Consider the following 21,404-nt stretch of genomic DNA (forward strand, 5'->3'; position numbering starts at 1 on the left):
GAGGCACTAAGTCAGTTGGTGCCTTACCACAAGGGTTTTGATAGGAGGTATCACTTGGCCAGTAAGCAGGTGCTTTAGACCGGTCTCCCCAGTGAGCCTGCAGTCTCCCGTCAGTGAAGGAACTCACTACAAGTGCTGGTACAAGTTTTCTTAAACAGTGGTTATTCTGCTTTGATAGTGTTTTCTTTAAAATTGGCAGGTTGTTTGACACCGTTGCACGATCGTCTGGTTCTGGTGGGGTATTTCCCTCTACATGAAAGTCCTCTTCCAAGTCCTCCTCAATAATGTCTGGCATCCTCTTCAAAATGCGTGATTGCATTGACTGTGTGCCATACACAGAAACATTTTCTTACTCCTGTTAGTCTGTCAAGGTACGTGGTTATTATAGCTGTTTCTTGGGTGCTCTTCTTATAACACATATCGGCTTGTCTGGAAAATGTTGTCCATTCCTTGGCGATGTTCCCTGGAATGGGTATAATACGTACAATATAGCAGGATAGCTTGAGCAGGAATGGTCACTAAAAGAACTCTAACCGAGATAAACTCAATTTTCTCTGGCTTTTTATACCCATATTTCTTTCAAGTACCGAGTGATTCACAACTTTTTAATAGATCTGACTATTCAACAAATCACGTAAGTCGGAAGAACAAGTTGCAAAGAGGTAGAAAAAGGTGTCCATTTTATGTGAATGGAAATTAATGAAAAATATTTACTAGGATGCAGTCATATATAACCAGTTTTTCTCTATGTTTTAAACTAACTATCGTAATTTTGTCCCAGAAAAAAAACGGTGGTTAACATACATTATACATTCTTGCAAATAATTTGCACTTTTCCACTTCCACAACAATCTCATAGTGCACATTGAGTGACATAAACCAAGGTTGTAACTAGTAATGAAATGTACTTCGATGTGAAAGGAATAAAAAAATAAAAAAAAAACATTTGATGTAATCGCGACAAAACCATATCCATATAACACTTGTCGTAGTTATGTAGGGCAAATAAGTTCAAAGTTTCCACGTATATTATATACTATACTGACAGTGTTAGTGACAAAAAAAAAATTGATCTTTCATTTCTATGTGTCACGTGTACAACTAATACTGAACGGGGACTATGCATTATCAATGCTTGTTAACTTAAAGATTAGATCATCACGTACACTAGCTGTGGAATCATAGCCCTATGTTGCCGACCGCATTATTTACGTGACTGACTCTGGCCGGCCCATAGGGCTATGGGGCCTTGTGCGACTGAATACCGGTTAAAATCCACATGCCAAATTTGGTCGTCGCGAAAATCACATTTTAAGACCTTCGAAAGTACTCACTATGTTTATTTACTTCCAAACAATGAGCAGAACCTATTTGCGCTGTGAAATGATGACGGTGGTCATAAAAAATTGACTTTATTTACCGTACACCGAGTCGCAGAAAAATAACAAGACGAAAGACGCCATTTTGTATTCCAGAGTTTATAGCAAATTACGCGAGACCTATAATTTTGTACCACGTGACCGAAATCCGTAGATAAATTGCGTTTATGCAACTAGTTTCTATTATTAAACAAAAATCATACAATTATAAATACTGTATGTGATTGCTTTGTTGGAACAATTAGAATAACGGGAAGAGTGAGTTTTATTCTTCCACCACTGTATCACATGACCGCCAAACGAGATTACATTTATTCTGCGCTAGGGAGTGTGGGATGTCAATGGCTGCCGTTTTCTCGTAATTTGCTTGGTTTCTGCGGTAATTGTAAAATATCACAAATTATTGCTTATTTATAAACACAAATTGCAAACAAAAGTTTGTATGTTATTCATCCAGCGATCAATTCACAATAAAGGTACGTCACACCATCGTAATCGAAAGCAAAAGCGATTTAATTTACGTATGCCAGATTTCTGTTTTTAAATGGTGATAGATCCCGTAGCTCTATGTTCGACGTACAACAACAAAATTTAAAAAAAGACGTCCAAATGAAATTGTTAGGGCGAAATTCGATTGTAGGTCGCACCAAAGAGCTACGGAACCGCAGCTACACGTACACGAAAATTCTTTCTAACGTTCGATTTTGAATTGTTAGAATTTGCTTTGTTCGAGTTTGGAATGTAACTGGACAAATTTCTGTACCCTATTTTGTCGCTATCTGCTGATATCAATGTGCTTTCTAGCAGAATCAATATTGAATCTTCGGCGTTCATTTGTCCGAGAATGCAAAGCTTTAAACATAAGCCCAGACGTCCTTTTGTTCGTAGAGACGTTGTCAAAATAGTGTGAAAATTTCAAGACAAAGTGGGAGCTAATTAATTTTCAATCTTTCTGACAAACCAAAAACCACCAACGGAGATAATGCCCGTTTTAAGAAAGTGATGTTAATCGTCTACAAAAATGGCTATTGCATCACGACGACATGCCAAAATTCATCATACACCGACGCTTGCTGATGTTCAATCGTCAGATAAAAAATAAAAATATTAAAACTGTCATCAAGCACATGAAGAATTTGATTTTAGTGTCGTGTGTATTGCAGGTTAAAGGGTTGAAACGTAACAAACTGACTGAAACCAGCACCGGATAGAAATTAATAGACACACTTGCTAAAAGGTTACCTGGACATTTCAGCAGCAGTTTGTTTGCTATTTAAACCCAACAGGCCGTACAATTAACATGAAAAGATTTACAACCTTGATAAAATTTATAACATCCCGAGATGTCCCCAACACGTCAGATCTTCCATATACAAGGGGATGCCCTTGATATGGTGGTGAGGGCGTAATACTTATGTTACTGAGTAGTAAAAACGGAACATCAAGAACCATGATTTTGTAGTTCTGGTAATATTTCAATATTTGTCAAAATTGATCAGACAACATAGGGGATGTGTGGTCAGTCAACCGAATGAAGTTTTACCCAGCAATGGCAAGTTTACACCTTGTAAATCTGATAGGCAGCTTTTATTACTATGTATTTGCTCTTGTGTGATACTTATCAGATACTTATTAGAAAAGAAGTTCAACAAAGTTTTAATGTAATACAAATACAATTTTGTTGGAAGACAAGATAACAAGTTACATACCTTAATGAAATTGTGCCACGTTTTGTAGTAAACAATCAAACTTTGTCTTAATTTACAGAAAGTTATGTGATTTTCTCAGATTCCGAGTTACAGAAATAAAAAAACTTAATGCAACACTCATTGAAGCAATTAGAAGAAATTGGTGGGGGGTATTGAAAGTTAGTTTTATTATGGCAGCAAATAATGGTGCCACACCGGCTCCTAAAGTTCTCAGTCATGATACTGAGATCGTTAACAACAAACTTCAATCATCAGTTTGTGCGAAATCAAGCTACACCAAGCTCATGCGCCATCAGTGCTAATTTTCTGTTGAATGGTTTTAACTCTTGTCATCTGTTCAGGATATTTCACATCTTCATGGTTTTCGATTCCACGTGTTCTGGAAAGTTTAATATTTTGTTCATATTTAAGTAAATGTCGGTTAGTAGTTGATACTAAGTAAATGCAACAATAGAGATTGTGGGGCTTTAATGTGATAGAAAGATATTGAAAACATTTTTTATATTTTATTACCAGTTTTTCAAATCTACTTATAGGAAACTTTTTCTATGAACAACGATAATTACTCAGATAAAAGTGTGCTATCATCAACTACAAGAACAAAAAACAGCTCGCATTTGTCCTAGTCTTGCATGTATACATACCTGGAAGATCAACATGACTGTCAGAGTTGTATTTATCAACATCATATACTAAGGCAAATAGTTTAATTGGTGGAGGTCCTGGTTGGCAATGTTTGCTGAACGCGATACATTAGTAAAGCTGTTTGCTCTGAAACATGCCTTTACTCAATTCATGGATGGCTGTGATCAAATCATCTATTACATAAATGATTGTTGCATGTAAATAACATACTGACAGTTATATGTAGACAAGTTTATGTAATTATCAGAAACAAGTTTTTGATACATCCCTTTCTGACGCTATGCTAATTGTATATCAATTTCATTAATATGCATATACTGTAAAACAAATCTGTTTGCCAATTTAATGCACTCAAGTAAAAGCATTGATACAAGGTACAATTTGATAGGTTGAACAAATCAACACAGACACAAAGTTCGCTTTCAGATTGACTAGATGGCAAATTAAATTGAATAAAATATTGCAATATGTTTTTGTCTTTTGATGTGGTTAGGTATTTAGTGTAGAAAACAAAATTTGTGTTTGCCTCTGTCAGAGTAATGATTTTGAAGTCAGCCCAATAACAGATTTATAAGCAATTCACACCTAAATGGTATGCCTTGACATCACCATGTACAAGACACTGGCTGGTACTTAATTTACAATGGAATGCTCGCGTACAGATGCAAAGTTGCATTGGGCATTGCACCAACACTTTAAGATATATTTCTACGATGGCAGTGCTAAAAGAGAATGAAGCTATTTATTACACATGGTTACAAAAGTACTTCAAAATTAAATGTTTGCATTTATTCTGTAAAATCTGTCAACCTCATTCAACAAATTATTAAACTCATTTAGAAAATCAAATGGTTCAAAACGTATATTTAGAAGGCAAATTATATATGTATCTATAAATCTAAGTGTCTAAGGTACATCACCACATTCATCTGAGGGAAACAAGTATGAACAATACAACTTTGCATGCAAAAAATGCATGTATGTGTAATATTTATAGTGAAGTCAAAGTAATATCAATTTTGACCAATTGCAATAATGTTTATACTTTAAATCATGACTACCTGTAAATAATAAAAATTACTATACAATACTCGTATGGCAATGTTGATTTTGTTTAATTGTTTATCACAAGGGCTTGTCAACTAACTGTAAAGTTGCAATAGAAAATATTGTTGCTAGGGCTTAACAGTGAGTTCACAAACCCATGAGATATGTGCATACCTTTGTCCTGTCTGTGTACTTCGGTCAGAAAAAAATGATGTGGCACCAGTTGTCATATGTCAATATGGTGACAAAGGAGAGCTCTTTTTAAGGGTTAGGTATTGGCTTTAGCCGGTTTAAATCCCCACAAGATGATCTGTACTCCACAGGATAGCTTGATGATCTTTTGCTTGATGGTCAAACTGCTTCTATCTAGACAAATATATATAAATATATTTAAAAAAGCTAGTATTTTCTTGTGTCCCTGAGGATGGCCCAAGTAGTTTCTCTCAGAATGTCACTTGTCCTTGTAATGGTGTTGATACCAATGATGTCATGTGGCATTATTATACATGAACTGCAGATTATGGCAAGCCAAACGTTGCAATATTAGTGAAAACGCATTTGTATTTAATATTCAATATTTGTGTTTAATAAACGTATTTTATATGCAACTTTTTATTTCATGTTATGAGTGTAATTTGATTTTTATGAGTGATTTTTTCATGTGCAATAATCCACACGCACTTGGTGGGGGGGGGGGGGGGCTCTGATAAAAATGGCGGTAGATTCTTTTGTGCAAGTGTTGGTCACAGCGGACAATGAACCTATTCATTTGCGTGTACAAGGGGAATGTCGTTCAACCATGAGTACTGACAGGGTTTTATTGTCTCCCTCCCAAATATGCTAATACATATTAGATAATTACAATTTTAGACCAGGGAGACATTGAGAACTGACTGAGGTTTATTGTCTCCCTCCCAAATATGCTGATACATATTAGATAATTACAATTTTAGACCAGGGAGACATTGAGAACTGACTGAGGTTTATTGTCTCCCTCCCAAATATGCTAACACATATTAGATAATTACAATTTTAGACCAGGGAGACATTGAGAACTGACTGAGGTTTATTGTCTCCCTCCCAAATATGCTAATACATATTAGATAATTACAATTTTAGACCAGGGAGACATTGAGTACTGACTGGGGTTTATTGTCTCCCTCCCAAATATTAGATAATTACAATTTTAGATCAGGGGACATTGAGGAATGATAGTATTTGTCAGATTGTGATAATTTTTTTTCATTCACTAAAATTATCGAGTATCATAGAACTACGGGAAGCAGATCAGTATTATTGTCATAAGCGAAGGTCTGATTCCCATAGCTTGCCTGGATCTCAGGTCACATTGTACCCACCCTACAAACTATGTTCGTTATATTATTTTGCTTCTATGTCTTATGAGAAACAATATTTTTTTGGTGTTCTCAAAAAAATCATTGCGGTCACCTTCAAATTCAAGATGGCGTCCAATATGGTTAACTGAATGGTAAATGTACACATATCTGGTTAAATACTTATGCTAGAATGTTAGTTTAAATGGCTATACAGATGTGTTATTGTCTAAATAATCAACATATTTGCATTCCAAGTTGATATCAATAGTTTTGATAGCAAGATATTCATGCTAACCAAGCATTTTAGTGAATTGTTCGTCTCGTGGACCTGACGACTTTAGTAAAATTATTATAGAAGTACCAATTAGTCTTTCTTAAACAATCAGTAGTCAAGAAAAATATACTGACAAAATCGATGGAATCGGAACATCATAAACCCCCATAAGTGAGTCAGGCCAGGTGCTTGTGAAGGGTAGGCATCTGCTGCGGGCATGTCAAACCCGCCCTGATGTTCCAGTCATGTCGGCGAGAAATGTCAAAACAAGTTTACTAGACAAACAACCACACCAAACCATGAGGATAAATAGTTGTTTTGTATATTAGATAGTGGATCTCTTTTATTGATACATGTATAATATTGTTCACTTCAAATTGACAAATATAAACCGAATTGTGTACAAATGATTTGCGCAATGAGCAGTTCATAACTATATGCTGGGCCATAATTTTCATAGTTGTTTTTGGACCCTATACATATATTTATAAACAGCTATATTTTTTTGCCAGATAGAAAATAACAATTTGCAATTGAAAGTCTGAGTGACTTTTTTTTTGAAATGTCCAATATGAAGTATACAGTGGGAAATTAAAGCTATCATTACTGGTTACAAATATTTATAATAATTGTGTGTGACACACATACACTAACATATCAAAGTAACACACACGTTTTAATATTACGATCTGAACAATAACTACTAGTATATGATAATCGGTATTCTGTACTCAGCGAAACAAGGATCTTACACATACACGTACAAACTGTCGGACGAAACTTGTCCTGTATACGTAGAGTTACCTTTCAGTAGTGTATATAAGGACATAAAATATTTGCCGAAAATAACAAAATTTTATTCAGTAAATCATTTGTTTCGCTAATTACTGATAAATATTGTTATTTTCGGCTAATGTTTTATGTCGTTATACTAGTATACACTACTGAAAAGTGAATATACAGGTCAGGTTTCGACCGATAGTTGTAAATATTGTACTTGTAAAACATTTGTTTCGCTGATTACGTATTTTTAATTATCTGTAATCAGCGAAACGAACCATTTATGTATTAAATATTGTTATTTTCGGCAAATATTTTGTAAATATTGTACGTATAAAAAACATTCCACTGATTACAGTTTAATTTTCATTATATGTTAACCCCGATTTGTTTTGTTTTTTCGATTACAATAAGCCAAAATGTGCCAATGACTCTTTAAATCTCGAAGGGCTTTTTTAAACTGTTTGTCCACTTGTTGGTGTGCATTGCAATTACGGTGACAACGCCTTCTGCTGATCAGTCCTTTGAGGGACTGTGTGCTGATTGAGTTCGATTTTCTCGTTCAGGATTTTTTATTGATATTTCTGGATATGTGCCAGTCACCCAATGTACATATGCTGTACATCTCGTAGGAACCTGTCTCATTATCAGCCTTAGTACAGTTCCTGCCAAGTCACCAAATGTGGAATTGCGATTCACTTTCAGCTGCCGAATAAGTGCCATGGTAAAAGCAAATGGATCATCAGTTATATACATAAAACGTGGTTTGCATCAAATGTGGGTGAATATCGTATAGTTTGATAAGAAACAATTCTTTTATCATCATGGAATGTTTCGTTCACAAAAACATATATTTAACCACTTTCACAAATATTCTATCACAAATGGAACCAGCTATATTAGGTTGTACAGGATTGGTCGCCATCTTGGATTTGAAGGTTACCGCAATAAATGTTTTAGAGCACACCAACAAATTATTGTATCTCATACCATAGAGGTGCAAATAAACACAGTGAACTTAGTTTGTAGGCCGGGTACAATGGGAGTGCCTAGTATGTGGGATCAGACCTTCGCTTATCATGTGATATTACAATCTTTTTCACAAAACATGCACAATGGTTTGTTCAAGAATATAAAGTAACACATCTCATTGATTTCATCTTTGCAATTGGCTAAATCCACTGTATTCACATTTGCAAAGATCACTTTGTTAACTTTTAAAAAGAATGTATGAGGATAGTGTTTTTGGCCACCAAAAGACCGCTCATCTGCTGAAACCCCACCCATGGTCAAGGTTTTGGGTGGGCTTTGTATCGGACAAATAGAGTACATTGTGTATATGTAAGTAAATATTGCTTAACTTTCAGTCGCAAATAAAATGTCCATGTGTATGTACATTTAACTCCTACTTATGTGCTGGTACATTGATACTGATCACTTTCAACTTGTCTCAATTACAGAAAAAGAACGTTCTTCTCTCTCATTAACTGATCAACTTGCGCAGAGTGTCACAAGAGCATTCAATCCCCATGCAACAGCAGCCTACTTTTCTGATCAGCGAGGAAACAAAGGAAGGGAAACAGCAAGAAATTGTGGAAGATCAAATCTAAAAACAAGCATTTAAAGGTCGTCTTTGTTGTTGACTGTAAGCTTCCTGCAAAACTGAAGCAGAATTTCATAATTGCAGATGGTCAAATTGATGTTCACCCGGATGAACGTGAAATATGTATTCGTAATAAAAAGATGTCAGTTTAAAGGCCAGCCATGCAATCTTGTAAGAGATTTTACCTTTTTGGCTTGTCCCCAAAAAACTATTTCTGAACCCGTGTATGCTGTAGATTATGAGTTGACAGGCCGCAGAATCAAAGCCCTGGTTGGTCAGGGAAGATTATATGTCAAAGTAAAGGGAATCCAGGTAATTACAAAAAGAATATGATGCATTGTGCCGTGCAGCCCCATGTCATCTTATTGTCAAGTAAACAACAAACAGTCTCAGACTGTGTTCAATCCATCCATCATGTGTCTTCAAAGATCGTTCTTTTTCCCGCAATTGAGCTTAGTTGATAAAAATATTGTTCTATGTCACAGTCTCTACAACTTTCAAAAACCTGCTTTTTCCATGATTTGACTTTAAGAGTGAAAACCTGTTAATTTATCAAGTCTACTTTCAATGATTTTAAAGACAGCATCAGTTGTTGTTCAGCAGAAAAAAATGACCTGTGCAAATCACAAGTTTCATGGTTGGTACAGTCTTCTTGATAGTAACATAAAAAAAATGCTAGGTTTTGGTGTACGATAGCTGCGCAACAATTTTTCCATTGATATGTACAGTATGTACCAAAATAATTCAACTGTCATGACAATTACGCGTCTAATTTCTGTGTAATTTATTTATAGAAAAGTAATCAATTCGAAGATTTGGGGTTTGGTAGTGATAATGATTATGAAAAGAAATCTACAAAAAAAAACCAAGTACATGTAAGTTGCAATTAGTGCAGTAATGTACAAACCGTATCACCTTGTGTAAAAAATGGATCATAGAGTGATACAACATCACATTTTTGAATGCAAAAGGAAACACTCCTCCGATACATTGTAATTTTAAGCGTCTTAGGTTAAATTATTCTTCATTTGTGAAAATATTTTGTGGGTGCAAAATAAACAGCACATCAGTGTAGCTGGAGTATTGTTTTTCCTCTGCAACAATTAGGTAAGCTCTGGGATATCTAATGTACATTCATGGTAATATTTTGTACAGAGACTCTGATACCAAATATATTGTCGATGAGATGGGGTTCGCGTCAAGCAATGCCAAACCTAAACCACAGCCAGTACCAATAGATGTCCTCCAAGTGCAACAACCAAGTACTTATCAGTCTGATCCAGAACCATGTCCATCCACCAGTACTGGAACCATTACTATGGCAAACAGTCATCATGTGCCCACTTTGGAAAGGTAAATTATTTGATAAGTAAACATAAATACACTTAATTTATTAGTCCTAATTTTTGACGCTGAATTTGTTTCATAGTTGGCTAAAAGATGACCGACTTGTAGTCATTACAGAACACTGTCAATAACAATAATACTAGTTTTAGACGTCACACCTTTAAGGGATTGACTTGATTGATAAACGCATAAAATAACAGGCAGGATATTAGCAAAATCATATAGGACCTGGTGTCCTATTTTGACACAAAATCCTATATGACTTTAAATAAGATCCAATAGAACAACTATCCAGTATGATATCATGAATATCCTATAGGACTTGATCATATTGCCAAAAACCCTATAGTATTTTGACACCAAATCTTATAGGACATTCAATAGGATCCTTTAAGACTTGGTCCTATATTATTAAAATCAAAAATCCTATAGTATTTCGACAGAAAATCCTATAGAACTCTTAATAAGACTCCGTCCTATAGAGAAATATTCTATATGATCATATTGAAAGTCATACATGATTTTTTTTTGTCAAAATATTCTGGGATTTTTACAATGGGATCCTTATAGCATTATGTTCGTTAGGATTCGTATAGGATAATTTGGTAAGGGTCTTCACCAAAATTGGTTTGTGTATCTATTTTGTAGAGAAAACATATAGTATGTGTGCTAATTAACAGATATGCATGTATTAATAGCTCTGTCATATAGCACATTTATTCATTGGCTCAACAGATCATAGGTCGCTGAGCCTATGGGATGGGTTTCTGTCCTGTGTCTGTCTTCCATCTAATATGTAGTGAATCAGAAAAAATGATATTGCAAGATAAAAACATTTTTATCATATGATCAACATGTCATGTGACAGTGTCAATTACATGTTATTCCTTACATTTATTTTATTAATTCCACCCCATTTGTTTAATTTTCTCACTTTGATACCAATACTAGAGTCATTATACCTTTAGAATTATTTCTTACCTGAATAAACATTTTCTTCGATAAACCAGGGACTTCATTAATTATTAATACATCGATTTCTTTGATATGTATCTTTGTTACCGCCATGTCATCTAGATTCTCTATTCTTTGAATCAATTCATCCGATTGAAAGCGCCCATCCATCAGCCTAAGGAACCAATGGATCGTAGTTACATTACGTAATAGTGTAGCTGCCATGCCAGTTAATGCGGTCATGACAACCTTTTTGAATAGCATTAATTTTCCGTTAATTCCTGTAATCAATTTAGTTTTGCCAGTGCCTACTTGGCCTAATATAAGAAGGTTGTGGCCCTCATTTACTGTGGTCATGATGTTTTCCTCTACAGTGGCCATGTTGTTTAAAATCAACAGTGCGTTAGGGGGTCTTTTACACGCCCAATTAGAAACAACCCAACAATAACTGACGTACAGTCATTCAGACTCGGGAAAACGTGTATTTTGTCGCTAATTTGCCGAACGGTGGTTTGAATAGATTACCACTTAACTGTATTCTGTTTGTGTGTTGTGATTGATTAGGCCAAAAAAAATGGTGTGTTTCTGGTAACGGACTAAAACAATATTGGGTAGGTAGGTAGGCAATTTTTTTATAAATTTGATTTGCAAAACGTACGTTTATAAAATAAAAAAACCAAAACAATCATTTTTTTTAACAAAATAGCCACAAGTATACAACAAACAAGTCTATTTCTTAGGCCCGTTTGGTCTGGCAACAACAGCATATTTGACATTTTTCTCAAACTCGACACACAAACACAGTCTTATTTTTTTTAGATCTATCTTTAATAGTAACAGAACAGTAAGCACATGTATCAATTGGTCCAAGTATAGGAGTTTAACATGACAGAGATTCATGTGTTGTAACCTTCATTGACGAACTGAACGGAACCCCACAAATGTTATCAACATAAAAAGGTGACCATCTATCTCGTTAACTGAAATGAATAGATATATAAATACATAAATGTAGATACAGACATACATTTCTGGTGCACAAGGAAACAAAATACTCTTGGACTCCATCCTACCCCCATTTCAGGGCTCGGCGGCCATCTCTTGGTCACCTCCCATCTATCTTGGCTTTGCAGCAGGATCTCTTTGACCCATCAAGGTCAAGACCTCGACCTACCTTGCAGGTGGGTCATGGCCTTGACCTCTGTAGTGTGACTGAAGGAGCCCCTTCCCAATTTTGTAGTTAGATTTTATATAAGTAGTTATTATATTGTGTTCTGTGCTTCTGTATTTGATTAAGACTTGTATTTTACCATTGTCGTTTTTTCTATTAAATGCAAACTGTTCCTCTTACAAGCGTGTGGCATGTTACAAAATATTTTCGCTGTGTGGATCTAATTTTCAGTGTCCATACTTGGGTTGTCTGGTTCTTGTTTTTTGTTGGATGGCATTGGAGTCATTTGTTTTATATTGTAGCTGCTTTGGGTTTTTTCAATTTGTTTCCTGTAGTCAGGGATGGACGACTATCTTCAGTCAATAAGCCTTTCACCTCCACTAACAAATCAGTAGCAGTCAGTATATTAAAAAATACAATTCTAAATGTAAAATGATCCAAAAATTGTAACTAGGTACACACCACACTGTTGCTATTTTCAAACATTTTAATACTACGATTACACACCAGTGTAATCGGTGTTAATGCAGGGGAATGACCATCTGCCCTCTCTAGGCCAACCCATAACATATCTTGACATCATGTTGCTTTACCATTCATTCAGTGTTTAATCAAGTTCAATATTATATAACATTATATAACAACATTGGTATTGTTTCTGTGAACCCTGACATTTAAGTTCTGCTTTACATAATCCTGCTTAATATTCAAACCTTAGCGTCACCAAGTTGCCTTGCGTACATAGCTGCAATGAGACTAGCATTCTCGTTCCTGCAAGCAGCCTGCTTACAACTCGTCATTTTGCTCCGATAATTCTCATCCTTCGTTCACCGATCAACATCTCAACGACGTTATTATGGGCAAGTCTAAAGCTACACGAAAGTCCGGTCGCACCACCCGCACGCCTGCTCGTTTCTCTACAACGGAAGAGCAACCCGTACAACCCCGAGTATCAAGAAATAGGTCCGCAACATCGTGTGACCTTCCAAGTAACATCGACATCTTGATCAGCGAAAAAATAGCCTCTGCACTGGCTAACATACAGCCGCAGAGCCAACCTCATGTTCTGCTTCAAGCAAGTTCCGCCGCTGCACGTACAGAAAATTCCGTAGCGAATACTGTTAATACTTCTAGTTCTGGCTTACTATCTCCGGGTAGCCTATCTCCAGCGTCGGTCATTGCAGTCAGTACCGCTCAAGCCATGGCTCAACAAGCTAACCAGCACCCCATCGAATCAACGATCGTCTCCACTAATCCTACATGTCAACAAACGGCCGCCATTACAAGCTTTCGCCCGGATGTTCATGGATTGGCCGTTGATGGCGCTGTGCATAACAACAACTTACCAAGCATGGCGGCGGCCACTCGCACGAATTTCCACAACCTCGCCGCGATGACACATCCGACCATTTCTCCAGCTCCTCGCATACCACCAGCCAATCTCCACTTGCCTTACGTGGACTCAGCTCTTCTTTCATCGCTATCAAACAAGGGTAAGTTCATCGAATTAAGTGATTTACACCCTGATTCTTTGAAACCAACCAACATTCAGAACAGAAAGACGCACATCTCCGTCGACCCCAATGAACCGGAATCCTTGATTACGTACACCACCCAGAGCAAACGTAAAAACATTGACTCCTTCGCTACTTGGGCACAGTGTTTTGCAATATTTCAGGCATACAGAGAATTCTACTTTCCGGAAGAACGCATTCATTTGTCAAACTACTTGGGCTACATCGCATCAAAAGCAGAAATCTACAAGCCTGAAGCCTGGTTGCGTTATGACAAGGCCTTCCGCCTAAATGCTGCACGGTACCCTGAAACTGTCAACTGGAGTCTACCAAGCCCTTCTTTGGATTTTGTTCATTTCCAGCAGCATCCACATCTCATAATCCCTTCATGCTTCCTATGTGGTCAAAAGGGTCACAAGAAAACAGATTGTAGTAGGTATACTACCGACACAACTGCTTCACCAAATCCTTACTACTGGAGTAAGAATAAACAACGCTCTAATGTTATCACTGGGCAATCACCACCGATCTGCAGAGATTTCAATCGTAATAATTGCAGTACTCCCTGCCAAAATGGTCGTCTGCATAAATGTTATACATGCTCCGCTACAGACCATGGTGCCTTATCACACAACACCAAAGAAAAACTACAGCCATTTCCACCACAGCCCTTTCGAGCACATCATAACCAAAACCAGCACAATCCGAACTTTATTCCCGTCAACTCCACTCCGAATTAGTAACTTCGCTGCTGAACTCCAGACTCATCCAGACAAAACATTTGTAGCCACACTACTCCATGACCTATCACATGGCTGTAATCTCGGTTTCAATGGTCATCACCACAGCAGATACACTCGCAATGCAAAATCAGCTCACATCAACCCGGATGTCATCACTGCATCAATTCTCAAAGAAATCTCACATGGCCAAACAATTGGACCTTTTCGCACTCCCCCATTAGCAAACTTCGTAGTAAACTCCCTTAGACTTCGACCAAAGAAAACAGGGGGTCACCGCATAATAATGGATCTTTCACAACCAACTCATGATAGTGTGAACAGTCATATTGACAAGGACAGCTACACCTTACGATATTCAACCGTGGATGATGCAACAACAATTATCCAGAGACATGGCAGAGGCTCTCTCCTTGCAAAGATCGACCTCAAGCATGCCTTTCGACTTTGCCCAGTCAGGAAAAATGACTGGCACCTACTTGGCTTTAAATGGATTGGTTACTATTTCTTCGACTGCGTACTTCCCTTCGGTCTTCGTTCAGCGCCATATTTATTCAACCAACTTGCCAAGGCTATCAAATGGATTATCTGTCACCGAGCCCAAACTGAAGACCTCATTCATTATTTGGATGACTACCTCGCAATTGGTTCGACCATCACTGACAACTGCCAGAAATTGATGAACACTACGCTCCATGTATGCCAATTACTAGGTGTACCTGTAGCAAGGGAGAAAGTTGAAGGGCCCTCTACTAATCTGACATTCCTTGGTGTAGAATTGGATACAATTAACATGAGTATATCTCTACCTCATGATAAACTCACAGATATCCTCCAAACCTTACCCACATGGCTGGAAAGGCTCAACTGCACTAAGCGTGAGCTCCTCTCCCTCATAGGAACATTGAGCTTTGCCTGCAAATGTATACCCGCCGGACGTATTTTCCTTCGTCGAATGATAGATGTCAGCACAACCACTACCAACATTAATGGTATCATAACGTTGACAAATGACTTTCGCCAGGATGTAAAGTGGTGGCTAGAATTTCTACCTACATGGAACGGAACTGCTTCTTTCCTATCTCCAACATGGTCTCAATCCCCTGAACTTGAACTGTTTACGGATGCATCTGGGTCACTAGGATGTGGTGGCTACTATTCAGGCCACTGGTTCACCATCACCTGGAAGGAAAACCTGTCAACATCAATCGCCTGGAAAGAACTATATCCGATAATGGTAGCATGCTCAATTTGGGGGCATCTTTGGCATGGCCGCAGAGTGCTCTTCCATTGTGACAATGAATCGGTGGTGAATATTTGGCAGAAGGGATCATCACTCTGTTCACTGATAATGCACCTTGTTCGGAGAATATTCTTTGTGGCCGCCCAAAGTAACTTTCATGTAAAAATTGTGCACCTTAGTGGCATTGATAACTCTATCGCTGATGCACTTTCTCGTTTACAGATGGACAGGTTCAGGAAGCTAGCACCAGGCGCCGACAGCGACCCCATGATTATCCCAACCATACTGCTGCCAGAGAACACCTTTCACCCGGATCAGAGTTACATTCACTAGTAAAGCAGGCTACCACCTTCATTCGCAACAGCATAGCAGACTCAACACGCAAAACATACCAGGTCGGTCAATCTCAGTATAAACATTTCTGTCACCATTACATGCTAGAAGCCCTGCCCTTAAAGCAGGACACAACAGTACTCTTTGTCACCCATCTAGCGCAAAGAGGTCTTTCATATAAAAGTATCAAAGTGTACTTGGCTGCAATCATCCACATGCATACTGAACTTGGGTTTGCCGATAACGTTTCGGACAACACACTACTGTATCGTGCCCTTCAGGGCATTAAAAGGACCATCGGCGACACTACACGCCGCAGACTGCCAATAACAATCGAAATTATGAGAAAGTTGAAGACAGCTCTCAGATTGCACCCGTCTATCCATCGACGGGATAAACTCATGCTATGGTCAGCGTTCACGCTGGCATTTTTTGGCTTCCTCAGAGTGAGCGAGTTCGCATCCACGCCCGGTTACCAGGATGACCGAATACTGCGGGAATGTGACATCGTTTTATCAACGGAACTACAGGTGACAAGACGGACCCTTTCCGCCATGGTTGTATCGTAAAAATTGCTTCCTCACAGACTTCTGTCTGTGCCGTTACTGCTTATACCAAATACCGCACTTTCCACCCCGTTGGACCATCAGAGCCAGCCTTTCAGTACGTTGGTGGCGAAGCCCTCACTCGCCACAACCTGACCACACATCTGCGAGACTTGTTGTCACGTTCACATGTACAACAAGTGAACCTGTATACAACCCACAGCTTCCGTCGAGGGGCAGCAACTTCAGCAGCGGAAGCAAATATACCGGATTGGCTAATCAAAACCCTAGGGAGATGGAGAAGCGACGCCTACCAAATATACATCACAACACCAGAATCAACTCTACGAGCTGTTCCGCGTCTCCTCACTGGACACTGAACTTTTAATTACTACCTACTACATATGAGACATTTATTAAACATGTACATTCTAGTGCATTCACCGAACTTTTATTCGTTAAGTACTTTCGTTAAAATGTGTTATGGTGCTGGTATTCATTATGCACATGTCTTCAATAAGTCTTTATCAGAATCGTTGTCGTTAGCTCGGTCTCGTATTTCGTTATTGCTGATGACAATTTGAGATTTTGCTTTCCATGTAAATGTATTATCCACATATTGCCTTCCCATGCTTGCTTTCACGTATACCATTGAGCCGTATAATTTATTGAATTGCTTTTTATTTGTGATTTACTCGCTGCTAATTTGGGGGGTCGCCATCGCAGTGCATGCTGGCTCCGCTCATGTACCACGCTGCCCCTCTCCAGGGGCCAAGTCAAACAGCCAGACTTGCCCCTGGGGACTGGTATCCGCGACGACGCATGGGTGGAGACCTCTGCGGTGGCAGTCTTCAGTCAAGTACCACGTTACCCTCTACTGACGTGATTCGAATCTGAGAATCGCGTCAAGAGACAGGTCGCCAAGACGCTTGCGCTGAAGTCCTGCACCCCCCTCACGTTTTCACGCCAACCTTGTGTGTCTGTGTCATTTCCTTGCATTAATACTACGATTACACACCAGTGTAATCGGTGTTAATGCAGGGGAATGACCATCTGCCCTCTCTAGGCCAACCCATAACATATCTTGACATCATGTTGCTTTACCATTCATTCAGTGTTTAATCAAGTTCAATATTATATAACATTATATAACAACATTGGTATTGTTTCTGTGAACCCTGACATTTAAGTTCTGCTTTACATAATCCTGCTTAATATTCAAACCTTAGCGTCACCAAGTTGCCTTGCGTACATAGCTGCAATGAGACTAGCATTCTCGTTCCTGCAAGCAGCCTGCTTACAACTCGTCATTTTCCCACCCACCCAACCCTTTTGGGTACAATGATTGTAAAAAAAAAAAATTATCGTGCTTCAATTTTGCAATAAAGCTTGTGCGGGGGGGTCGCCATCGCAGTGCATGCTGGCTCCGCTCATGTACCACGCTGCCCCTCTCCAGGGGCCAAGTCAAACAGCCAGACTTGCCCCTGGGGACTGGTATCCGCGACGACGCATGGGTGGAGACCTCTGCGGTGGCAGTCTTCAGTCAAGTACCACGTTACCCTCTACTGACGTGATTCGAATCTGAGAATCGCGTCAAGAGACAGGTCGCCAAGACGCTTGCGCTGAAGTCCTGCACCCCCTCACGTTTTCACGCCAACCTTGTGTGTCTGTGTCATTTCCTTGCATTAATATAAATTATTGTAACTTTTTGAGTACTGAATTTGCCGTATATGTAGAATGTTACTATAACCGTTTAAAATTTATTTTGCCTTGTGTTTTCAAAATATTTTTGCCCCAGGTTATTTGCGTAGAACGCATGAACTTTTACCTCCATAGTCAAACACCTGCGAATCGTTTGTTTACAAATTTCACCAAAAAAACCCCTAAAACTCACCTTGATTGTTTTTACTCTACAAATCCTCTCCCACCTGCCATTAAACATTCAAATGCGTTCATAGAATATTTCTGACATATAACTGACATGAATCCCCGTCTCTGTCAGAGTCGTCGTTACATTTTTAAAAGGAACGCCTCGGTCTTGCACGATGACATCTGCAGTACATCGCCGACGGTGATACCGCTAGCCCGCTCGATCTCTGCACCGCCTAAATGAACACTAAATGAAACATTTTACATATATGGATATCCTTGAAAGACAGACGATCGAAAGTCGACAAGGTTGGAACTTTTGTAATTTTTGTAACCGCCGAAATGTGTTTACACTTCACGTACTCTGTTCTAACAAGCACAGCTGACAACATCGCTACCATGTTGAATACAAAAAAATAGTCACAGGTTTCATGACATCCCAGAGAATAACAAATGAGATACGGTTTCAAGAAAGTCACATGACACATCGTATTAGGATATAGGATATAGGATACGTTTTCAAGTAACCTTGCTAACAGACGCCGAAGCCACCGAAGACTGCATGTTTTTTTTTCGCAATGCGTTGTGAAAAAATTAAGTAAATGCTTTAATTACAGCAAATTGGAGAAAATTTTGGGAAAATAATACTTTCTGGTCCAAAAAAAGTAGGGATATAACAAAAAAATGTATAATTTTGCCAAAAATAACAGTCGGTCGGGTTACTGTATAAATTTTAATAATTGTGAAGCTATGACGTCACTCTGATGTCCTCCCTCCTCGACTCTTTTTTTTTAATGAAATAACATGGCCAGGTACCAAAAACGATGATAGATTAACATGTCCAGCGCTCCAAGTTTGAAAAATGGCGGCGTTTGGTGGATGATTGCTCTGTACCTACGCGTTAAGAAATTTCAGTTTCAGATAATTTTGTAATTTCAACCGATTTCGCCTGGGAAACTACTTATTTTTAACTTGTTCACCAACCCCGGTGCGCGACCGGACTTTGTCCATGGAGGTACGAAGGCTGCATCTTGAATTTTCAAGGTGAATGTTCCGGCGAAGCACTCCACTATCACCTTGAAGTATTTCATTAGGAATATGTGTATGTGACAATGCCCTCACAGTTTGGAATCAGTTTACCAATAGCCAATCATATTGCTTCTTTCATCAACGCGCTTGGCCAAGCTATCAACACTGTCAGGGCGGAGCTAATTCACAAGACGCTATTAAAGACGCGCACCACTCTTTCATGTATTTCTATGGGCTCTGCGCGAGCTGCTGTGGAACGCCGGTTGAAAAGCCGTTGAAAATAGCTAAAATCGAAAAAACAGCACAAACTTAACTTTAAAGAAATCCTAAACAACCAAATTTAAATATGTTGCATATGCAGGGTAATCTTGTTACACGGTTCAGGGGGTGTCAACAACCATCCCAAAGTACCGTTTTCTGAGAGTTTTTGGCCTTTGTTTTCACCATGATGGTTGCCAGGCGGTGAAAATGCTCGCACAGTGGAAGCTGTATTGGCTTGGATGTCAGGGCAATACAATATTCGGACAAAAGCCATTCAGGGTACTTAGTTCTGAGTCTGATGTGTTCGTTTTTAGTCGCACTGGAAATGGTAAATCATTATGTTTTTATGCTTTACAAGCCTTGCGACCATCGAGCGTGGTAATAGTGTTGAGCCACTGTTGATTATTATAGAAGAGTAGGTGTTATACCTCAAAGCTCATGGTGTCACTGCAACATATATTGACAGAAATGAAGCCGAAGATGAAGAAATCAGAAATGCAAAGCCCCAAGCGCTTTTTGGTAGTCATTGTAACAAAGCTTTCTATTGGTCGGTAAACACAACCACGTGACATACACGGTTATGAATAGAATTACCACACGGTGTTGTGGAGGGAAGAATGTTCGAACGGAGCAACACCGTGCAGGCGGACGATGCGAAGGCTGTGGTGGGGAACATATTGTATATCAACTGAACGCGTCCCCGTACACACAGCACTACGCACGGCTATCACAGCATCGCCGTTTCAGTTTATGTACTTTCCCTCGCATACGAGGGGTGTTACATTCATAAGCGCCCATTAGTAAAACAAGATGCACAGAAATTGTTTCAACAGGTAAAATTCATAATCTGAGAGGTCTGTGGTCTCTGTCGTCAACCATTTTTGGTCTTATTTTTTTTAAACAATATCGTCTCCCCTCCAACAGTTGAGCTCCTAAATAGCACAACAAAATGAACATAAAGTATAATACTTCCTTCACCTTTCTCCCAATGTTATATTTAGTTTTGTAAGTATTACAATGCATCAAGAAAGTAATTTGTGGCTTTCTATGTTGAATATGTCTGTTTTTGGGTGGACAATTGTTATCCTAAGTTTAGTTTGCTCTTAATCAAACAAACCAGGACTTAGTAAGATTTTCTAAAGCTAGACTTTGTCTTGTCATTTTCAGTAGATAATCACATTTTTCTCCTAAATATTTATATATTATATATCAATGCGTCCCTCAGCTTTATAAATGTACCAAATTTGGCATTGATTTAAAAAGCAAGCCATTATAAAATGCAAGTGCTCTGATGGTTGCCAAGTGTCAGATGATGTTTTGTCAGTACTGTCTATCTTTAAAGATGTGCAATACTGATAAACATTGTATAAATATGTGATGGCAACAAGCACAGCACTTCCTGTTGTCCAGCCACTTTAACCATTATAAGGTTACATTGAGACCAAACGTAAACAAACTTTAGGTCTTGCACCTCAACACCCAAAAATAACTTGTTTCCCCTTTTTTATTCAATACAAGCTGCAAATTATTCTGTGTTGTTGCATTTTAATAGTTTATACTGGTACCCTAAAAGTCAATTTATTTAGTAAATGGGAGAAAAGCAGACTATTTAGTGATTTGCCAC

At 38.4% G+C, this 21,404-nt stretch overlaps 1 protein-coding gene across 1 annotated transcript; it reads right to left on the bottom strand.

Moving 5' to 3' along the window:
- Positions 1–382: 382 nt before the first annotated feature.
- On the bottom strand, positions 383–11,456 carry LOC102802975 (uncharacterized). The gene is made up of 2 exons (XM_006818073.1): positions 11,103–11,456; positions 383–463 (listed from the first exon to the last, which is right to left on the bottom strand). The coding sequence occupies exons 1-2, from the start codon at positions 11,454–11,456 to the stop codon at positions 383–385; spliced, it is 435 nt and encodes a 144-aa protein (XP_006818136.1).
- Positions 11,457–21,404: the final 9,948 nt, after the last annotated feature.

Source organism: Saccoglossus kowalevskii, chromosome 3 (genome assembly GCF_978046115.1).
Source record: "Saccoglossus kowalevskii chromosome 3, keSacKowa6.1, whole genome shotgun sequence".
Taxonomy (NCBI): Eukaryota; Metazoa; Hemichordata; class Enteropneusta; family Harrimaniidae; genus Saccoglossus; species Saccoglossus kowalevskii.

Bases quoted from the DNA above. Each gene is read 5' to 3' on its own strand.
- LOC102802975 (XM_006818073.1), bottom strand. From the start codon at position 11,456: ATGGCCACTGTAGAGGAAAACATCATGACCACAGTAAATGAGGGCCAC. The intron at 464-11,102 runs GTAAGAAATAAT...TACCCATTCCAG, and splicing joins CGAAGAAAATGTTTATTCAG to GGAACATCGCCAAGGAATGG.